Here is a 13,735-nt window from a genome sequence, read left to right as displayed (position 1 = left end):
ACTATCGATTTTCTCCCTTACTAGCCTCAGCTGTCAGAATTCTACCTGTAGCTCAACTTGCTGCAGAGCATGACGCGGCGCGTAGCTCGATCAGAGGCTTCGAATACTTATTGCCGTACTCCTGGATGACTTCGCATACGTAACATGTCCTTATAGCCATATAGTCAGCAAGGGTCTTGGCTGTTCCTTGTAGCTGAACAGCCGTGGCGTTTTGACTTTTGCCACGTGAGAACAATGTATCGCAAAGATCTCAGAGTATCACTGGACTCGTGACTTTGACCACGCCTTTTACCTACACAGCCACTGGGCGTATCCGACTTGAGTAGAGCCGAAGGACAGGACCGCTGCAAGCTCATGCTGCGCACGGCTAGAGTCTATGGCAATCATTTTCCGAGGCCACAAATACATGAGTGTGTGTAAGAATATCGTAGGCGACGTGCCAGGTGTCTTCTAGCCTGGCTCTACGCAAGCACGCGTCTGCCCGCAGTCTGCCCATATTGCGCAAGCAATTACTACCCCAGACTTCATCTGCGGCAGGTGCATTGCATTGCATGAGCCTCGGAGACAAGACCGAAGAAGGTGCCGTGATAGATGAGGTTTGATATTAAATTCGCAGTGTAGAGGAAGTCAGGCTAAAAACTATGCCGGACGAACGTGATTAAAAGAGCTATGATGAGCGCGCACGGACATGTACTACCCAACCCCGAGATTCCAGCCTCGTCACGTCTTCCCTCGTCCACCACTCTTGTCGCGTCATCACGACACCCTCCTATGTTGACATCGCCTCATCGTTGAGATCTAAATAATCCTTGGTCTAGTCTCGATACAGTCATAGTTCGCTGTTCGGGATAGATGGGCACTGGCTCCTAGACATCGCCAACGTTCCCTGTCATCGCTTCTGCCAATGCCCGGTCAGAAGGCTTCGCGCTGCAAGTCGGTCACTGACGACTGCCGCTCCAATGCCATTCGTGGCGGCCAAGAGCTGTATTGCAGGATTCTCGAATGATGACCGTGCTTGTTCACTGCCGCTCGTGTTGCAGCGGTGGATATTTTGCACCGGCTAACCACCTACCATGTATGCTAACGCGATCCGCAGATCACCAGCTAACACATGACTGTATGGACGTAGGATATCTAGAAACTCTCTGTAGTTTCCAAACTGGCTTTTGATAGCCGATGAGCTGGCTCATGTGCAAGTAAAGCGCTTCATTCCCCTAATCACTGATTTTCTCGGTAGAATATTACATCCGCCTTACTTTTATAGCCCTTGTTATGGATCACTCTACGGTTTTTGCGCGTATCGCTCAATAGCTGGTCTCTGTCAACGTACAGTTGTTGCTCTACTCTGTAGGACGTGGAGCTTTTGTCAAGGACATCTGAGCTATCCTCAGTCGAATCATATTCAGGAACAATGCCTAAGCCAGACATTTTGGGCATAGAAGCCTTCGAAACGGGTTCGATACTACATGAGTGGTGGGAATGGGCGCTCGTCGCTATTATCATTGCGAGTGGACTCGTAGGGGTTATTGCTTTCCTCTGGTACTCTTACCGTTCCATTCGGTCGCTGTTGAAGGTACGATCAAGAAACATGCTATACATCCTCAAGGCTTATAACTCTACAGGGCAGCGACAGTGAGCATGGCTTACCGCGATCGGTGCAAGAACGAATCCACCTCCTATCGGACAGTTTGAGCGTCGTCCGTAAAACCCATACCCTTCCCGCAAAGCCTTCGAAGTTTGGCGTATATTTGGGCCTTTTGAACACTCCGATCACACAAGAGGAAGCACAGATACTGTCGCAATGGGATATTATAGTGTTGGACTACTGCGAGCCTGGAATCTTAGAGGCTGTTGGCGACGATAGCGTTCCTATGGGACCTCACATCATCGCGCGGCTTGATCTGGCTCAGATCATCACATTTGCGACGACGGATAGTGAGCTGGACATGTCACGAGCAGTATACGTTCTTTCCTGGACTCTTCGGCGGACTTTGCGACAGCCAGACCAAGGAAGATACTTCACTGGTGTTCTTGTCTGCGGATGGCAAGAGCGCATCTCTGTACCTTTACTCAACGGCTTAACGAAGCTTCTCATTGCCTACGGTCTAGACGTCTACTTGGAAGTCGGGGCCCCAGATTTTCTCAGTGGTACCGAGAAGCTTGATGTTGGATTGTTCGCTGGTTTCGTAGTCCGCAACGGTACCATCAAGTCGAATGGAGAGCGTCGAGACTTCTTTGACATGGACAAAATGAAGACTACGACAAAGTCGTTCGTTTCCCAGGCATGTCAACGGCCTTTTGTAACGATGATGTGGGATACAATCGAAGACGATGCCGAGCTCTCGCACGCCGTCGTTAGAAGGGCGCATATGTGGTGTAATTACCATGGCGCCATCCCGTATTTCCCACGTCGACGAGCTCTAACCACCATTGACGCCATCGCGTACTGTCAAGAGCCTTTGGCAGCTTTCCAGTGGCTCAAGCAGCGAAGTGTTATGGACGTTCACGAGAAATACCGAGCCGCACGAGTAGTAAGTCTGATTCTCCTAGGCCTTGCGAACTTCTTGCTAACTCTGAATAGCTTTCCCCTGGCTTTTCGAGCATTATTGACGATTATATCCCATTGCAGAAGATCTTTCCGCTCCTCGCGGATACGCTGGCCGGGCTCGACGGAGCAGAGTCTGATGCCGACGACGCTTCCAGCACATCTACGGATACCGTACATTACCCCGAGATTGACGAGAACGGAGTAATGCTCTCACGAACACCTAAATCACCAGTATCATCGGGATTCGAATGGGCCACGGTCAGGGAGAAGCACAACAGCAACCCACTGTCTTGCTCGTACAACGGGTCACCGTATGATTCCTTGGGGTGCTTTCCGATTGGACTAGATGCATCAAAGGGAGACTTCTCTCGCGTCCTCAGCTCACAACGACGTTTACGGGATCTGAAGCTGCTCAGTCGACTATCTACCGCACAACTGCATTCTGCCGCCGAAGTTCTCCGTGGCTATTGTCATAGCAGTAGTCACTTTCTGGAATTTCTACCAACTTCCAGAGATGCCATCTCCAAACTTGTAGAAGCATTGGCCCGCACAAACAACGATGCAGACGACGCCTATCAATTGCAGGTATACTCTGCGCTCGACTCTGGCTTCCACACACCAAGTGGTGCTCAGTTTTGGGCGGTTTGGGAACTCGAGCCGAGGACCCAATCTATGATCATATATATGTCTAAGTCGGTCCAGGACATCACCGCGGTTCTGCTCCATACACATCTAAGCACGCTAGGTTTCTCCAGATACCAGTGCTTCCTCGCTGAGTATGGCTTGACGGAATTCACGGCTGGGTCATTCTCACCAGAACGACTACCTGAGAGGTTACAACAAGACCTGGATCTCCTCTCCTCTTCGGATCTACTTCTCTACTTGCAGCACTTGCAGTATTCGGAGTGGGACGAGGACTGCTCTTTGCTTTCAGCCGTTCGCGAACGATGCGAAGAGTTGCTAATTGACATACCTACGTACCATCAGTTCAAGAAGCTCAGCAACATGGATTACATCAGCGGCGACATCACGGACGAACAACTAGTTAACGCAAAACTCAAATGGTACCGGCTATCTCGGCTACCCACGCTCGATAGACGCGATGCGCTGGAGCTGTTCAGAGAAGTCACCGAGGTACTTGGTGGTATACTGTGGTCGCGAGATTATGAAAAACTAGACATCATTACTTCTGCCATAATCAACCTTACACGTAGGGAAAACTTAGATTCAGCGGCTGACTTCGTACTTTTCTGCATCTTCTGTGCAGCGAGAAAAGCTGGATTTGAGGAAGTATATATCGAGGTATCGGACCGGAACCCGCTCTTCAATCAGTATTCGGACCAAAGCGCAGCTTTTGCAGAGCTGTTTGCGCTTGGATCAAGATGCGAAGCATACTTTGACATCAAGCCCAGCGACATCGGCATACTCTTATCACAAAAGCATAGGGATTACTACAATCAGGAGGAACATCAACCCCCAATGTGGCTTTTCAATGCGCCATCGTTCGCTTCTGCTTACGCTGCAGCTCAAACCGATATCGACCCAGAGCAGAAGCCTTCCGTGATGCCTGCATACCGACGCTTCACTTTCCTCAGCGTTTTTGCAATTCCGGCACTCGTTGGTAAGCAACCGATGTTATGATCTTTTAAACCGCCTACTTACAACAATAGACATCATCTTACTATCAACAACCGGCCATGGACTATATCTGAGCATGCGCATGGAGAAGGAGCAACGATACTATGCTACTCTCGCACTTATGTGTTCGTTACTTCTCTCTGGCGCGATCGGAACCTGGATCTCCATTGGAGGCACCTACTACCTCATCTCAATGGCGTTCTCAGCCGCCAATATGTTTGTGCTCACACGTTTAGTCGGTGGTCTCGCATTTACTCTTGCCGGCTGTCTCCTCGGCTTCATCGTCATCTCGGCTGTCGCAGGCCCAGGGCTTGGAGCGGTGTTCGTCTTTTACCTTTTTGGACTTACAACGTACCTGACTGTGCTCGCTGTCCTCTCCACTTATCAGGTTCCGGGATCCAGCTTCCTAAACGGTCGGAAAGTCATCATCATCGTGGTTCCAACATTGGTCGTCTCTCCTTTGTTAACTATATTCATTTGGGACCATGACATGTACATTTATCCTGCGGTCCTGTACATATTCGTCACTTTGCTCGTTCTCGGCACCCGACACGTAGCGACTAAATGGGTGACCTGGTATCACAACATCAAGACACTCAACGATGCTGATATCAAGGATTGGTATATGAAGCGGTCAGTCAAGGAGCAGCGTGTCACAAACGCTGTACAATCTGGTGGTATGTGCACCAACGATGCTTCAGTCACAGACGCTAATCAGGCGCCGGCAGATCGATCAAGCAAAGAGCCCAATATTGCATCAAATGTCCGCAATTCCGATGCTCCTTCTTCGGAGACATCTATCGGCGACCAAGAAATGTTCTATGGCATGAGTGAGCCAGCGATCTTGGGGCTTTGTCGCACCGCCTTACACGACGCGGTGTTGAAGGAAAAGGGACGTCACGTTTGGCAAAAGCCTACGCAGGATACCTTCGTTAGACAACTTGCAGGCTGTTGGGACTCAACACTCTTCTTACTGGACTGGTATGCTCGCATCACGGACACTAAAAGACCGATTCCGTATAGTTCGACCTGGAATCTCGAAACGCAGGTGGCTCTTGAAAGCATGCAGCAGTCGCAAAAAGGCATTCGACTTCATAACTCCTTCATACATTGGCGGACTGCTGGAGATGAGATCTACTGTGGAGTTCTCTACTTTCTTGTCGCACTCATGGACCGATGGCTCGATCTTGTACGTGGCGTCCAACAACCTGGTGGCGGATTCGCAGGATTGTTAGGTTCCATCGATGACGAGACACTTGACAAGACACTCCGATTATCGGTGGGCTTTAGTCTTGCATATTACCTCATCGGAGCAGTCCTACTCGATTACAAAGCCCAACATCTTCACACGTTGTCTGAGCAGATGTCCCCAGTCTCGATCAAGGATGCACGCCAGATCAAAAAGGCCAAAGCCAACGATCTGAAATTCAGGCGACATCTGTATCTCAACACTCTATGTCATTTCATTGGTGTCCATGTTTGGGCACTGGCGTTATGTACTGCTCTAGTCTGGATATTCAACGGCTCACCAGTTGGTCTCGTCATATTCCTAGCTTATGTCGGCGCCTACAGTGGTCTACTCCTCTACCAGTACAACAAGATTTTCTCCGGTCCACATGCACTAATGCCACTCCTAGCAGCTGTCGTTCTCGGTTTCATAACTGGCAACATACTCATCACAGTGTTGCCAGAGTTCATGTACAACAAAATCATTGCTCTTGCTGTGTCGACCTGGACGGCAGCCTTTCTCTCATTTCGCACTGCGAAGTTAGGCATGCCTGAACTGCGTCATGCGCGCACCTGGATCTCTGGTCTACTGCCGAAACCTGGGCAGAGCAAGCAGCCCTTTAGCTCGACCCAGATGTCCAGCTTGAGCTGCGTCGCATCTCGAGGTGAGGATCCTTTGACCATTGATGAAAGATACCATGCCTACAACGGCACTGATGGTGACGCTGAGCTCAGCCAGAGCGAGCTCCACGCCTACTGCAGCAAGCTGCGAGCCGCACCTAAGGAAAACAGGTTTCGTGTGTGCCCTACTGGACAGCCTGGCGACCAAATTTGCGCTATACTACTATCATGTACCCACGAAAATCTCTCCAGGCTTGCCTTACAAGCATTTCCGACTATGCCCTTTCTGATACAGCGGATCATTCTGGCCTGGAAGAACGACTGCATCAGAATTTTCATCGTCCCGATGCAGGCTGTGGCTAAAGTCGATAGCGATCTTCGGGCAATTTCGCATTATGCAGGCGGACGTTTAACGCTTTACATAGCTTCGGATGCAAAAGGTTCTGGCTCTAGGCAGATGAACGTGAGCAGCAACTGTGCTATTATTGCCGAAACATTGCTACATGCTTGCTCAGAGACCATGTTCGGCATGCCGCATTACCAAGCTGAGCTTACAGAATCTATGCTTGCTTGCCGAGAAAGCGATTGTGGCTTCTATGCCGTATCAGAATGCAACAAGCGGTCAATGCCAGAGTTGATCGTAGGACCAAAAGCTCTGAATTTCGAAATCGGATTTCGGAAAGACCTCCTGCGGAATCTATGCCTTGGATTCGATTGCGAAACCCAATGGGACGACTTTCCATTGGAGATTCGCCGTCTGTTCCTTCGACGATGCGTTGGCATCCGCGCACCCTACACAAATACGGAAATGGCATGGATTAACGCCAATGTTCCAGTGGAAAGCTCGTGTACAATTCTGTCGTGTATCGCACGATATGATCTTGGTGCATACCTGGCGATAGTTAAACACAGCTTCTTCAAGAACCGAGGCGATCAGACTCTTACCGAGAAAGAGTATCGTCAAATGACGGCGGATATCCAGGAAGCTTATCATCCAGTTCTGAATCGCTCGGCGGTCTCAATCCTGAGCATATTTACCGAATACGTCCGTCTGCCAATTGCGTATGTTTACCACTCTGCTGGAACCTGGGTTAAATTCTTTTTCCTCGCGTGTATGGCCGACCCCGAATATCAGCGTGAGCTGAACGGAGCCCTATTACGTGCACCGCGCCCGATAGCCAAGTCCGCCACCTTCGTCCTCACGGGCTTGTGGATATACAGTCGGGTCGCGATGTCCGTCGCTCTACCTTTCTTCTTGTACCATCGCCGCAAGGACATTGCAGGCCTTGCCGGAACCGTAAAGGGTAGTCTGATAACCCAGAAGAAGAATCGCTTGGTCGTCCGAAGTTACGGAGATACAGAGACAGCCTTCATTCACCCTGTTCAAGAAGGTGGAGTCAAACTGATGTTTTACCAGGGTGATTTGGAGCTGGAGCCAACATGGGGTCATCTCCGGGTCACACATTATGACGAAGAGATGCGCATCACGTTGCGTGAGGAGTACAAGAATGGTGTAGTGACCAATGAATTCGTCTACGAATATGCATCGAATCATACACAACACAAGACGAAAATCTCAAAAGTCAAGAGAAGCAAGATACCGCTAGGAAGAACTTGCCGCAGCGGCCAGGACAAAGGTGCCAAGGTTATATACAATCGCAAAGGTCACATTGAGTCTGGAAGCTACATTAGCCATGACAACTTGGTCCGCTTCAAGTACCATTACCGAAAGAACGCCAAATATGATGACGAACTTCTTCGCGCCGAATTCGTGCTTCCACACATGTCGGCCAATGTCAGCTGGTGCGCACCTCCAGTTCGTCATGTTGAAAAGATGGAACGCTGGATACCCACTCCTCATGTCCATGAAGCGACATTCGTTCAGGGAGCCGATGTGTACGAATGCTCATGGCTATATGATCATAAATTCCATCCAACCATTACCACGAAGCTTAATGGTGGGCCGGTCGATACCCCGGATATGATCCGTTACGATTGGCTTGGTGTACTCAAGAAGCCCACACGGTGTACCTTCGCAGACGAGAACCCTCTACTTGCATTCAAATCTCCAACTTCAGGCTTCTTTAGTCGGCTCCTTCGGACAAATATCAAACAACAAGAGATCTCCACATCCAGAGCCCGATCTCAACTTTGGAAAGCTTGGAAAAAGCGGAACGATCTAGATGGTGTCGTGATCCGATGGGTCGACGAGGAGTTAATTCGAAGAGAGGATCTCCTGCGGCCATACTGGAGACGAAGAGATCGTGGTAGCCTTATGAAGGCTGAAGACTATCTGGCGTTGCATGCAGACGCTATCATGGCCAGCTCAGATCTGACAAGTGACATCAGTGCATGGACACCTCTTGCGATACGAATGAGCGACTTGTTCAGTTTTGGTCAGGGTGGGGACGCAGTCATTTTCACAAGGACCAAAGCATTACAGCGTGATACCGACAGTAACCTACACGTCATCGCTGTCGATACTGGTACATGGCCAAACGAAGGCGGCGGCGTTTCGGCATGCCGTCGAGACCTCATTAACAACTTACGCACGATCAAATGGCACATGGTTGTCGAATCGGCCAATGACTTTGGCTTGCCTAAGCACCAGACTGAAGAAAACGTCGAATCTCTAAAGGTCATACCATTATGGGGTTTGGACTTTATGCATCCGAATCACGGAATGTTCACCAACAAGTTAGATAGCGAGGTCGATCATTTGGTCAAAGCAGCTACGATATCCGACATCGAAATGAACTTCATCCCTACCTTGACTGCTCTCGTCCGCGGCGCACGTGCTACGACGATGACATCAGCAGACGTCAAGCAAGCGACACGTGCTTTGGTCAACTTGAATACGTACTTTCAAGACTCGCGTCACTGGAAAGAGGTCTGGACGAGCGACATTGTCAAAGATACTTGGAGGAATCTATGGCTTGCTGACGACATGCCAAACGCACAACCACCTTCAGAATGGTTTCGTACTGAACTTCCAACTCTTGGACATTTCGACACGGCGCTGGAGTTGTGGTTTCGATGCAAGTAAAAAAAATTCAGAGATGATCGTTATGCTGACTTTCCTAGACCTGTTCATCTTTTCGATTCCCATCCCGGAGAAGATCCCGCACGTATTCCAAGCCTCGCACCACAGCGTCTCAGCGTCGTACGGAATTGTTTGCAAGCTGAAGCGCAACTGCACGCTTCAGATCTGGGATCATGCAATCTCCTGGCGCGAGACCAACCTCTACCTCTCATCTGCGATGTGCACGTTGCCGCCGTTTATTCGAAACTCACTGCTAGGTCTGATGAAGCTGACATCTTGCCTCATCTTGCACCATGCCGATCAGATCCTTCCTTGTGCAGGTACGTACGCCTTACTAGATTTCGCAGATGGTAGCTGACTTGATATGCAAGATTTCTTCAATCCAGGCTGGGAAGTAGAGATCGGCAGCGCCAAGGGTCAGCTTATACATCGCAACGTATTCCGTCGAAAGGTCGACCCCATCGTCAATGGTATCACCGATATGACGAAGTTCTCTCCGGTGACTGAGATCAAGACGAAGACGCCAACTGTGACTATGCTGTCTCATGTTTGGTTTGCGAAAGACATCAAGACCGCCCTACTTGCGGCGGACATCATCACAAATGAGTGGGGTTTCAAGGACTACAAGCTCGACATTTATGGCGCTCTCAACAAATCACCCGTTTACTCTTCTGAATGCCAGGAGATCCTGGCTTGCAAAGGTCTTGGACAAAACGTAGCGATGCGCGGCACTGCGGACCCAGCGATGGTCCTCGCGAACACTTGGCTATTCCTCAACTCCTCCGTCTCGGAAGGATTGCCGCTTGCACTGGGAGAAGCGGCGTTGACTGGAGCGCCAGTTGTCTGTACTGACGTTGGTGCGTCGCTACGCGTGCTTACTGATCCCGATGACGGAAAACGCTATAGCGAAGTTGTGGCACCCAACGATGCATACGGTATGGCACGCGCACAAATCAATTTACTGGCCATGCTGGACGAGTGGGCACAATATGCTGATGATGGGTCTGGAGTAGCGGCGCCAATCTTGCCTCATAAACCTACACCCAGGGACGTGGAGATCATCACACGTCGTATGTACGAGAAGTCTGAGCATCGACGAAAATTGGGGATGATGGCACGCAATATCGTTCAGAAATCTTTTGGTGGAGAGCGCTACCTGCGGGAGCACGAGCAGATGCTTTGGGTTGGCAAAGCCTGTTACGAGATGCTTGACCTCGAGAAGCGAACACCGCCACCAAGGAACCCAGCACGCATGCTGTCGCTTCGTCGTAGCTTGCCACGGCAGCAACACCGGGATACTGCATCAAGTCACATGTTCGACCCGCAGATGGAGAAGATGATGCACCCGCGTCCATACGCACCAAGGCGAACATCGGCAACGACGTCTTTCTCGTCAGTATATATCGACGAACCATCTAGTTCCTCGTCAGCTTACTCTAATCCCATCTGGGAGCACGAAGAGTGGGACTTACAAAACGAGTCGCCTGAATCCTCGGTCAAGTACGAAAACTCAGATACCGACGACTGGCCAATACCCGCAATAGCCCTTCCAACGAGATCATATTCAGGTATCAACGCAAGGGCGACGTCGCCTGCTGCTAAAGGAAAGCGGCCCGCCCGGTACTCGTACTACGGGCATGAAAGCAATCGGGTCTTCAAACCTACGTCGGCGAATCCCACCCGAACTTCGAGGACAGCAGCGCTCGTGCGCCAAAGTATGGTCTCACCGGATAGCGCAAGGAGCAGTGTAAGGACGAGGAGTCATTTGAATGAAGTGGAACTTGCTGAGTATGGAAACGTTGATGGGCGACTATGATGATTGGGAACATGAAACGAGGTTTCCATCGTGGAGTTTAGCATTGGCATTTTGCGTCTACGTTCGTTGATCAGGTCTACAAATAAAAGTACAGTGCACATCTTTTTTCAAGGATTAATATCGTGATCATGATCATGTTCTTGTTGCCTGTCAAGCTATGGATTTTGGAAAGTGCGATATGCGGCATGCTACCAGCGTCCCCTAGGTGCTGTGACATGCGGAGCAGCCCACTTTCCGAGTCGTACCTAACACAATCTCGCCTAAAGGTATGCACCTTCACACTGCTCAACATTTCTCGATCTCCTTGAAGTACCTCTCCTTAGCGAGGCTTGCTGTTGTTTTTGTATACAACGAATTCTCCATACTCGTTGCTATATCGTGGTAAAAGAAAGTTCTCGCCTTGTGATAAGTTGGCATAGTAACTTGTGTAGGCATCTGACTGAGCCTCCTCGTATGGGGTCTAGTAGTAAAGTACCTCATAAAGACGTTCAGCCAGTCTGCAGTCTCTTTTCTTTTCGGCCAAAAAGAACTCGCCATTATTCAAGTCTGTTGATTTTGCAGCGGCGTGCACGCTGCGCTGTGGGTAAGGGGCGGTGCGACGTGTTTCTGCAAAAGAGTACCAAAGGTCCGAGTACTACTAGTCCCAAGCCCCATGTCGAGACAGGTGATGTAGGGGCACTTTCGGATGCCTTAGGCCATGGAGCGCCAGCCGCTGTCTGTCAAATTCATGTATACGAAGGAGATACGTGTGCTTCGTGAACAGATTAACCCAGATATTTTCGCATCCGTGAGATAGCCGCAGTCAAGGTTTGCTGTCACATCCGCGTAGTGTTATTTTTCAAAGTCAATGAGATTTCTGACTAGCAGACATGCCAACAAGCAAGTTTTTTGATTGACTTGATTGATTCTTGATCAAAAGCTCAATCAAGTCAAGATCAATTCGCCTATAGCGTTTTTCCAATTAAGAACAAATCGAAGCCCTCTTTTTGATTGAATTGATTGATCAGATTGATCAGGTACTAATACTAGGGCGATTTCTAAGGTAGTTAATAAGGTTGCTAGGCAGTAGATAATATTGATAGGGTGACATATTAGTGGTGTTAAGTTTTGATTAGTAAGCAACCTTCTGATCTAACTAGCTTACTCTGCGACGTAGTATTAACATTTAACATCAGCCTATATCTTATATTAGCGCCTATTATTGTTATCTCTAAGGCTCCTTACGCGCTATTACTATCTGTTATGCCTCCGAAGGCCTTTAAACGCGCTGCTGATCGCGCTGCTGCGTCAAATAAACGCGTCAAAGTCAACGACAACTCTCAATCGCAGTCTGAGCTGCCTGTACGAACCTCACTACGCAAAGCCCTTAAGGTTGCAGCTAGTCAAGCTACAGAGAAGGCTCCGTTCGAATCGCAGCTGCGCGACCTGCTGCCCGACAACGCGATCGATCTGCTAACTGAGGGCTCACGAGCTGCTACAGAGGCTTCAACCGAGGCGTCTGATAGCTACGATGGAGGCGAGCTTGATAGTTGGTTTAAGGATAAATACGATGGCCTTGATTGGGCTTATATATCGCGCTTTATGAAGCCGCTGAGGACGCTTAAGGGCAGGAAAAGCTGGGTCTTTGAGCACGGTTATCGCGTCGCCTTAATAGCTGATCCGCAGAGGACTTTCTAGATCTGCAGGTATTGCTATAAACATTAGAGATTAGAGGGGAAGCAAGCGTTAGAGGTGACGCTATCAACAACTGCTGCGATAACTTATATGGCACAGAACAGAGTTGGCCACCGCCTTAACTGTTAGGGCTAGCTTGCTAAGGCTACGCTACCTCGAGGTTAGACGTCCCTGCGATTATTAAGCGATAGCGGTGTTGTTGTATCGCAGGAGGTCGCTAATAAGATTAGAAACTTCGATGTACAAGGCTTTTGATACGCTGCTGTTAGCTGGTTAGTTGATAACAACTACGCTCTCCGTGAGTTTAAGACTCTAGCTTTCCGTGAGATGATAGCATACGCTAATCCAGAGGCAGCAGAAGCTTTATGGGTAAGTCGTACTAGCGTCGCGAGCTTTGTTATGAGGCTTTATCGCTACCTTGAGCCGCAGGTTGTTAACGACTTGTCGCAATCTATAAGTTAAATCTATATTAGCTTTGACGGGTAGACGACAAGGGGTGGCAAACGAGGGTTCTTTGGTATTGTTGCTTATTACGCTGACGCCTGTGGTAACGTTAGGGACCTGCCTATTGCCTTACCGCAGCTTATAGGCGCTTATAGTGGTGATAGGATTGCTGATATAGTTGCGAAGACGCTGCAGCAGTTCAGTATTAATCGTTCTAAGCTAGGCTACTTCGTCCTTAATAACGCATCCTCGAACAATTGAGCTGTCGCTAAGCTTAGCGAGTTATACGACTTTGAAGCTCCTTTTCGCCGCCTCCGCTGCGCGCCTTACACGCTTAATCTTATAGGCTAGACAATTATGTTTGGACTTAACAAGGAGGCGTACAACAGCGATAGCAGTGACGAGCAAGATACAGAGGCGCGATACTTGCGAGACTGGCGAAGAGACGGCCCGCTAGGAGTACTAGTCGATATTATCAACTACATTAAAACGCCTCAGCAACACGATCTGTTCGCATCGCTTTAGCGCTTAGTTAACGATTGATTGTACACAGAAACAACACTAGAGCTAATTAAGCCTATTGTTACGCGATAGAACAGCTATTACGACGCCTTTGAGCGCGCAGTTTAGTTATTAGAAACCTTTAACCTATACGCTAACACTTATATTAATTGCATTGCGCGCGATGACGCATATGCGCAATCGCGCGATAATAAGCTGCCTG

General features: G+C 49.3%; 1 protein-coding gene across 1 annotated transcript; it reads left to right on the top strand.

Moving 5' to 3' along the window:
- Positions 1-1,411: 1,411 nt before the first annotated feature.
- Positions 1,412-10,893, top strand: ALTATR162_LOCUS382 (uncharacterized protein; the record flags this gene model as incomplete). Its single annotated transcript, XM_043307976.1, has 6 exons — positions 1,412-1,573; positions 1,623-2,531; positions 2,582-4,169; positions 4,219-9,015; positions 9,119-9,397; positions 9,449-10,893. 6 exons carry the CDS (start codon positions 1,412-1,414, stop codon positions 10,891-10,893), a joined length of 9,180 nt encoding a protein of 3,059 aa, XP_043163911.1.
- Between the last annotated feature and the right edge of the window lie 2,842 nt (positions 10,894-13,735).

Source organism: Alternaria atra (assembly GCF_907166805.1).
Source record: "Alternaria atra isolate CS162 genome assembly, contig: 20, whole genome shotgun sequence".
In the NCBI taxonomy this organism is placed as follows: domain Eukaryota; kingdom Fungi; phylum Ascomycota; class Dothideomycetes; order Pleosporales; family Pleosporaceae; genus Alternaria; species Alternaria atra.
The sequence above is the reverse complement of the archived record's forward strand: the minus strand, read 5'-3'. Positions and strand labels throughout refer to the sequence as shown.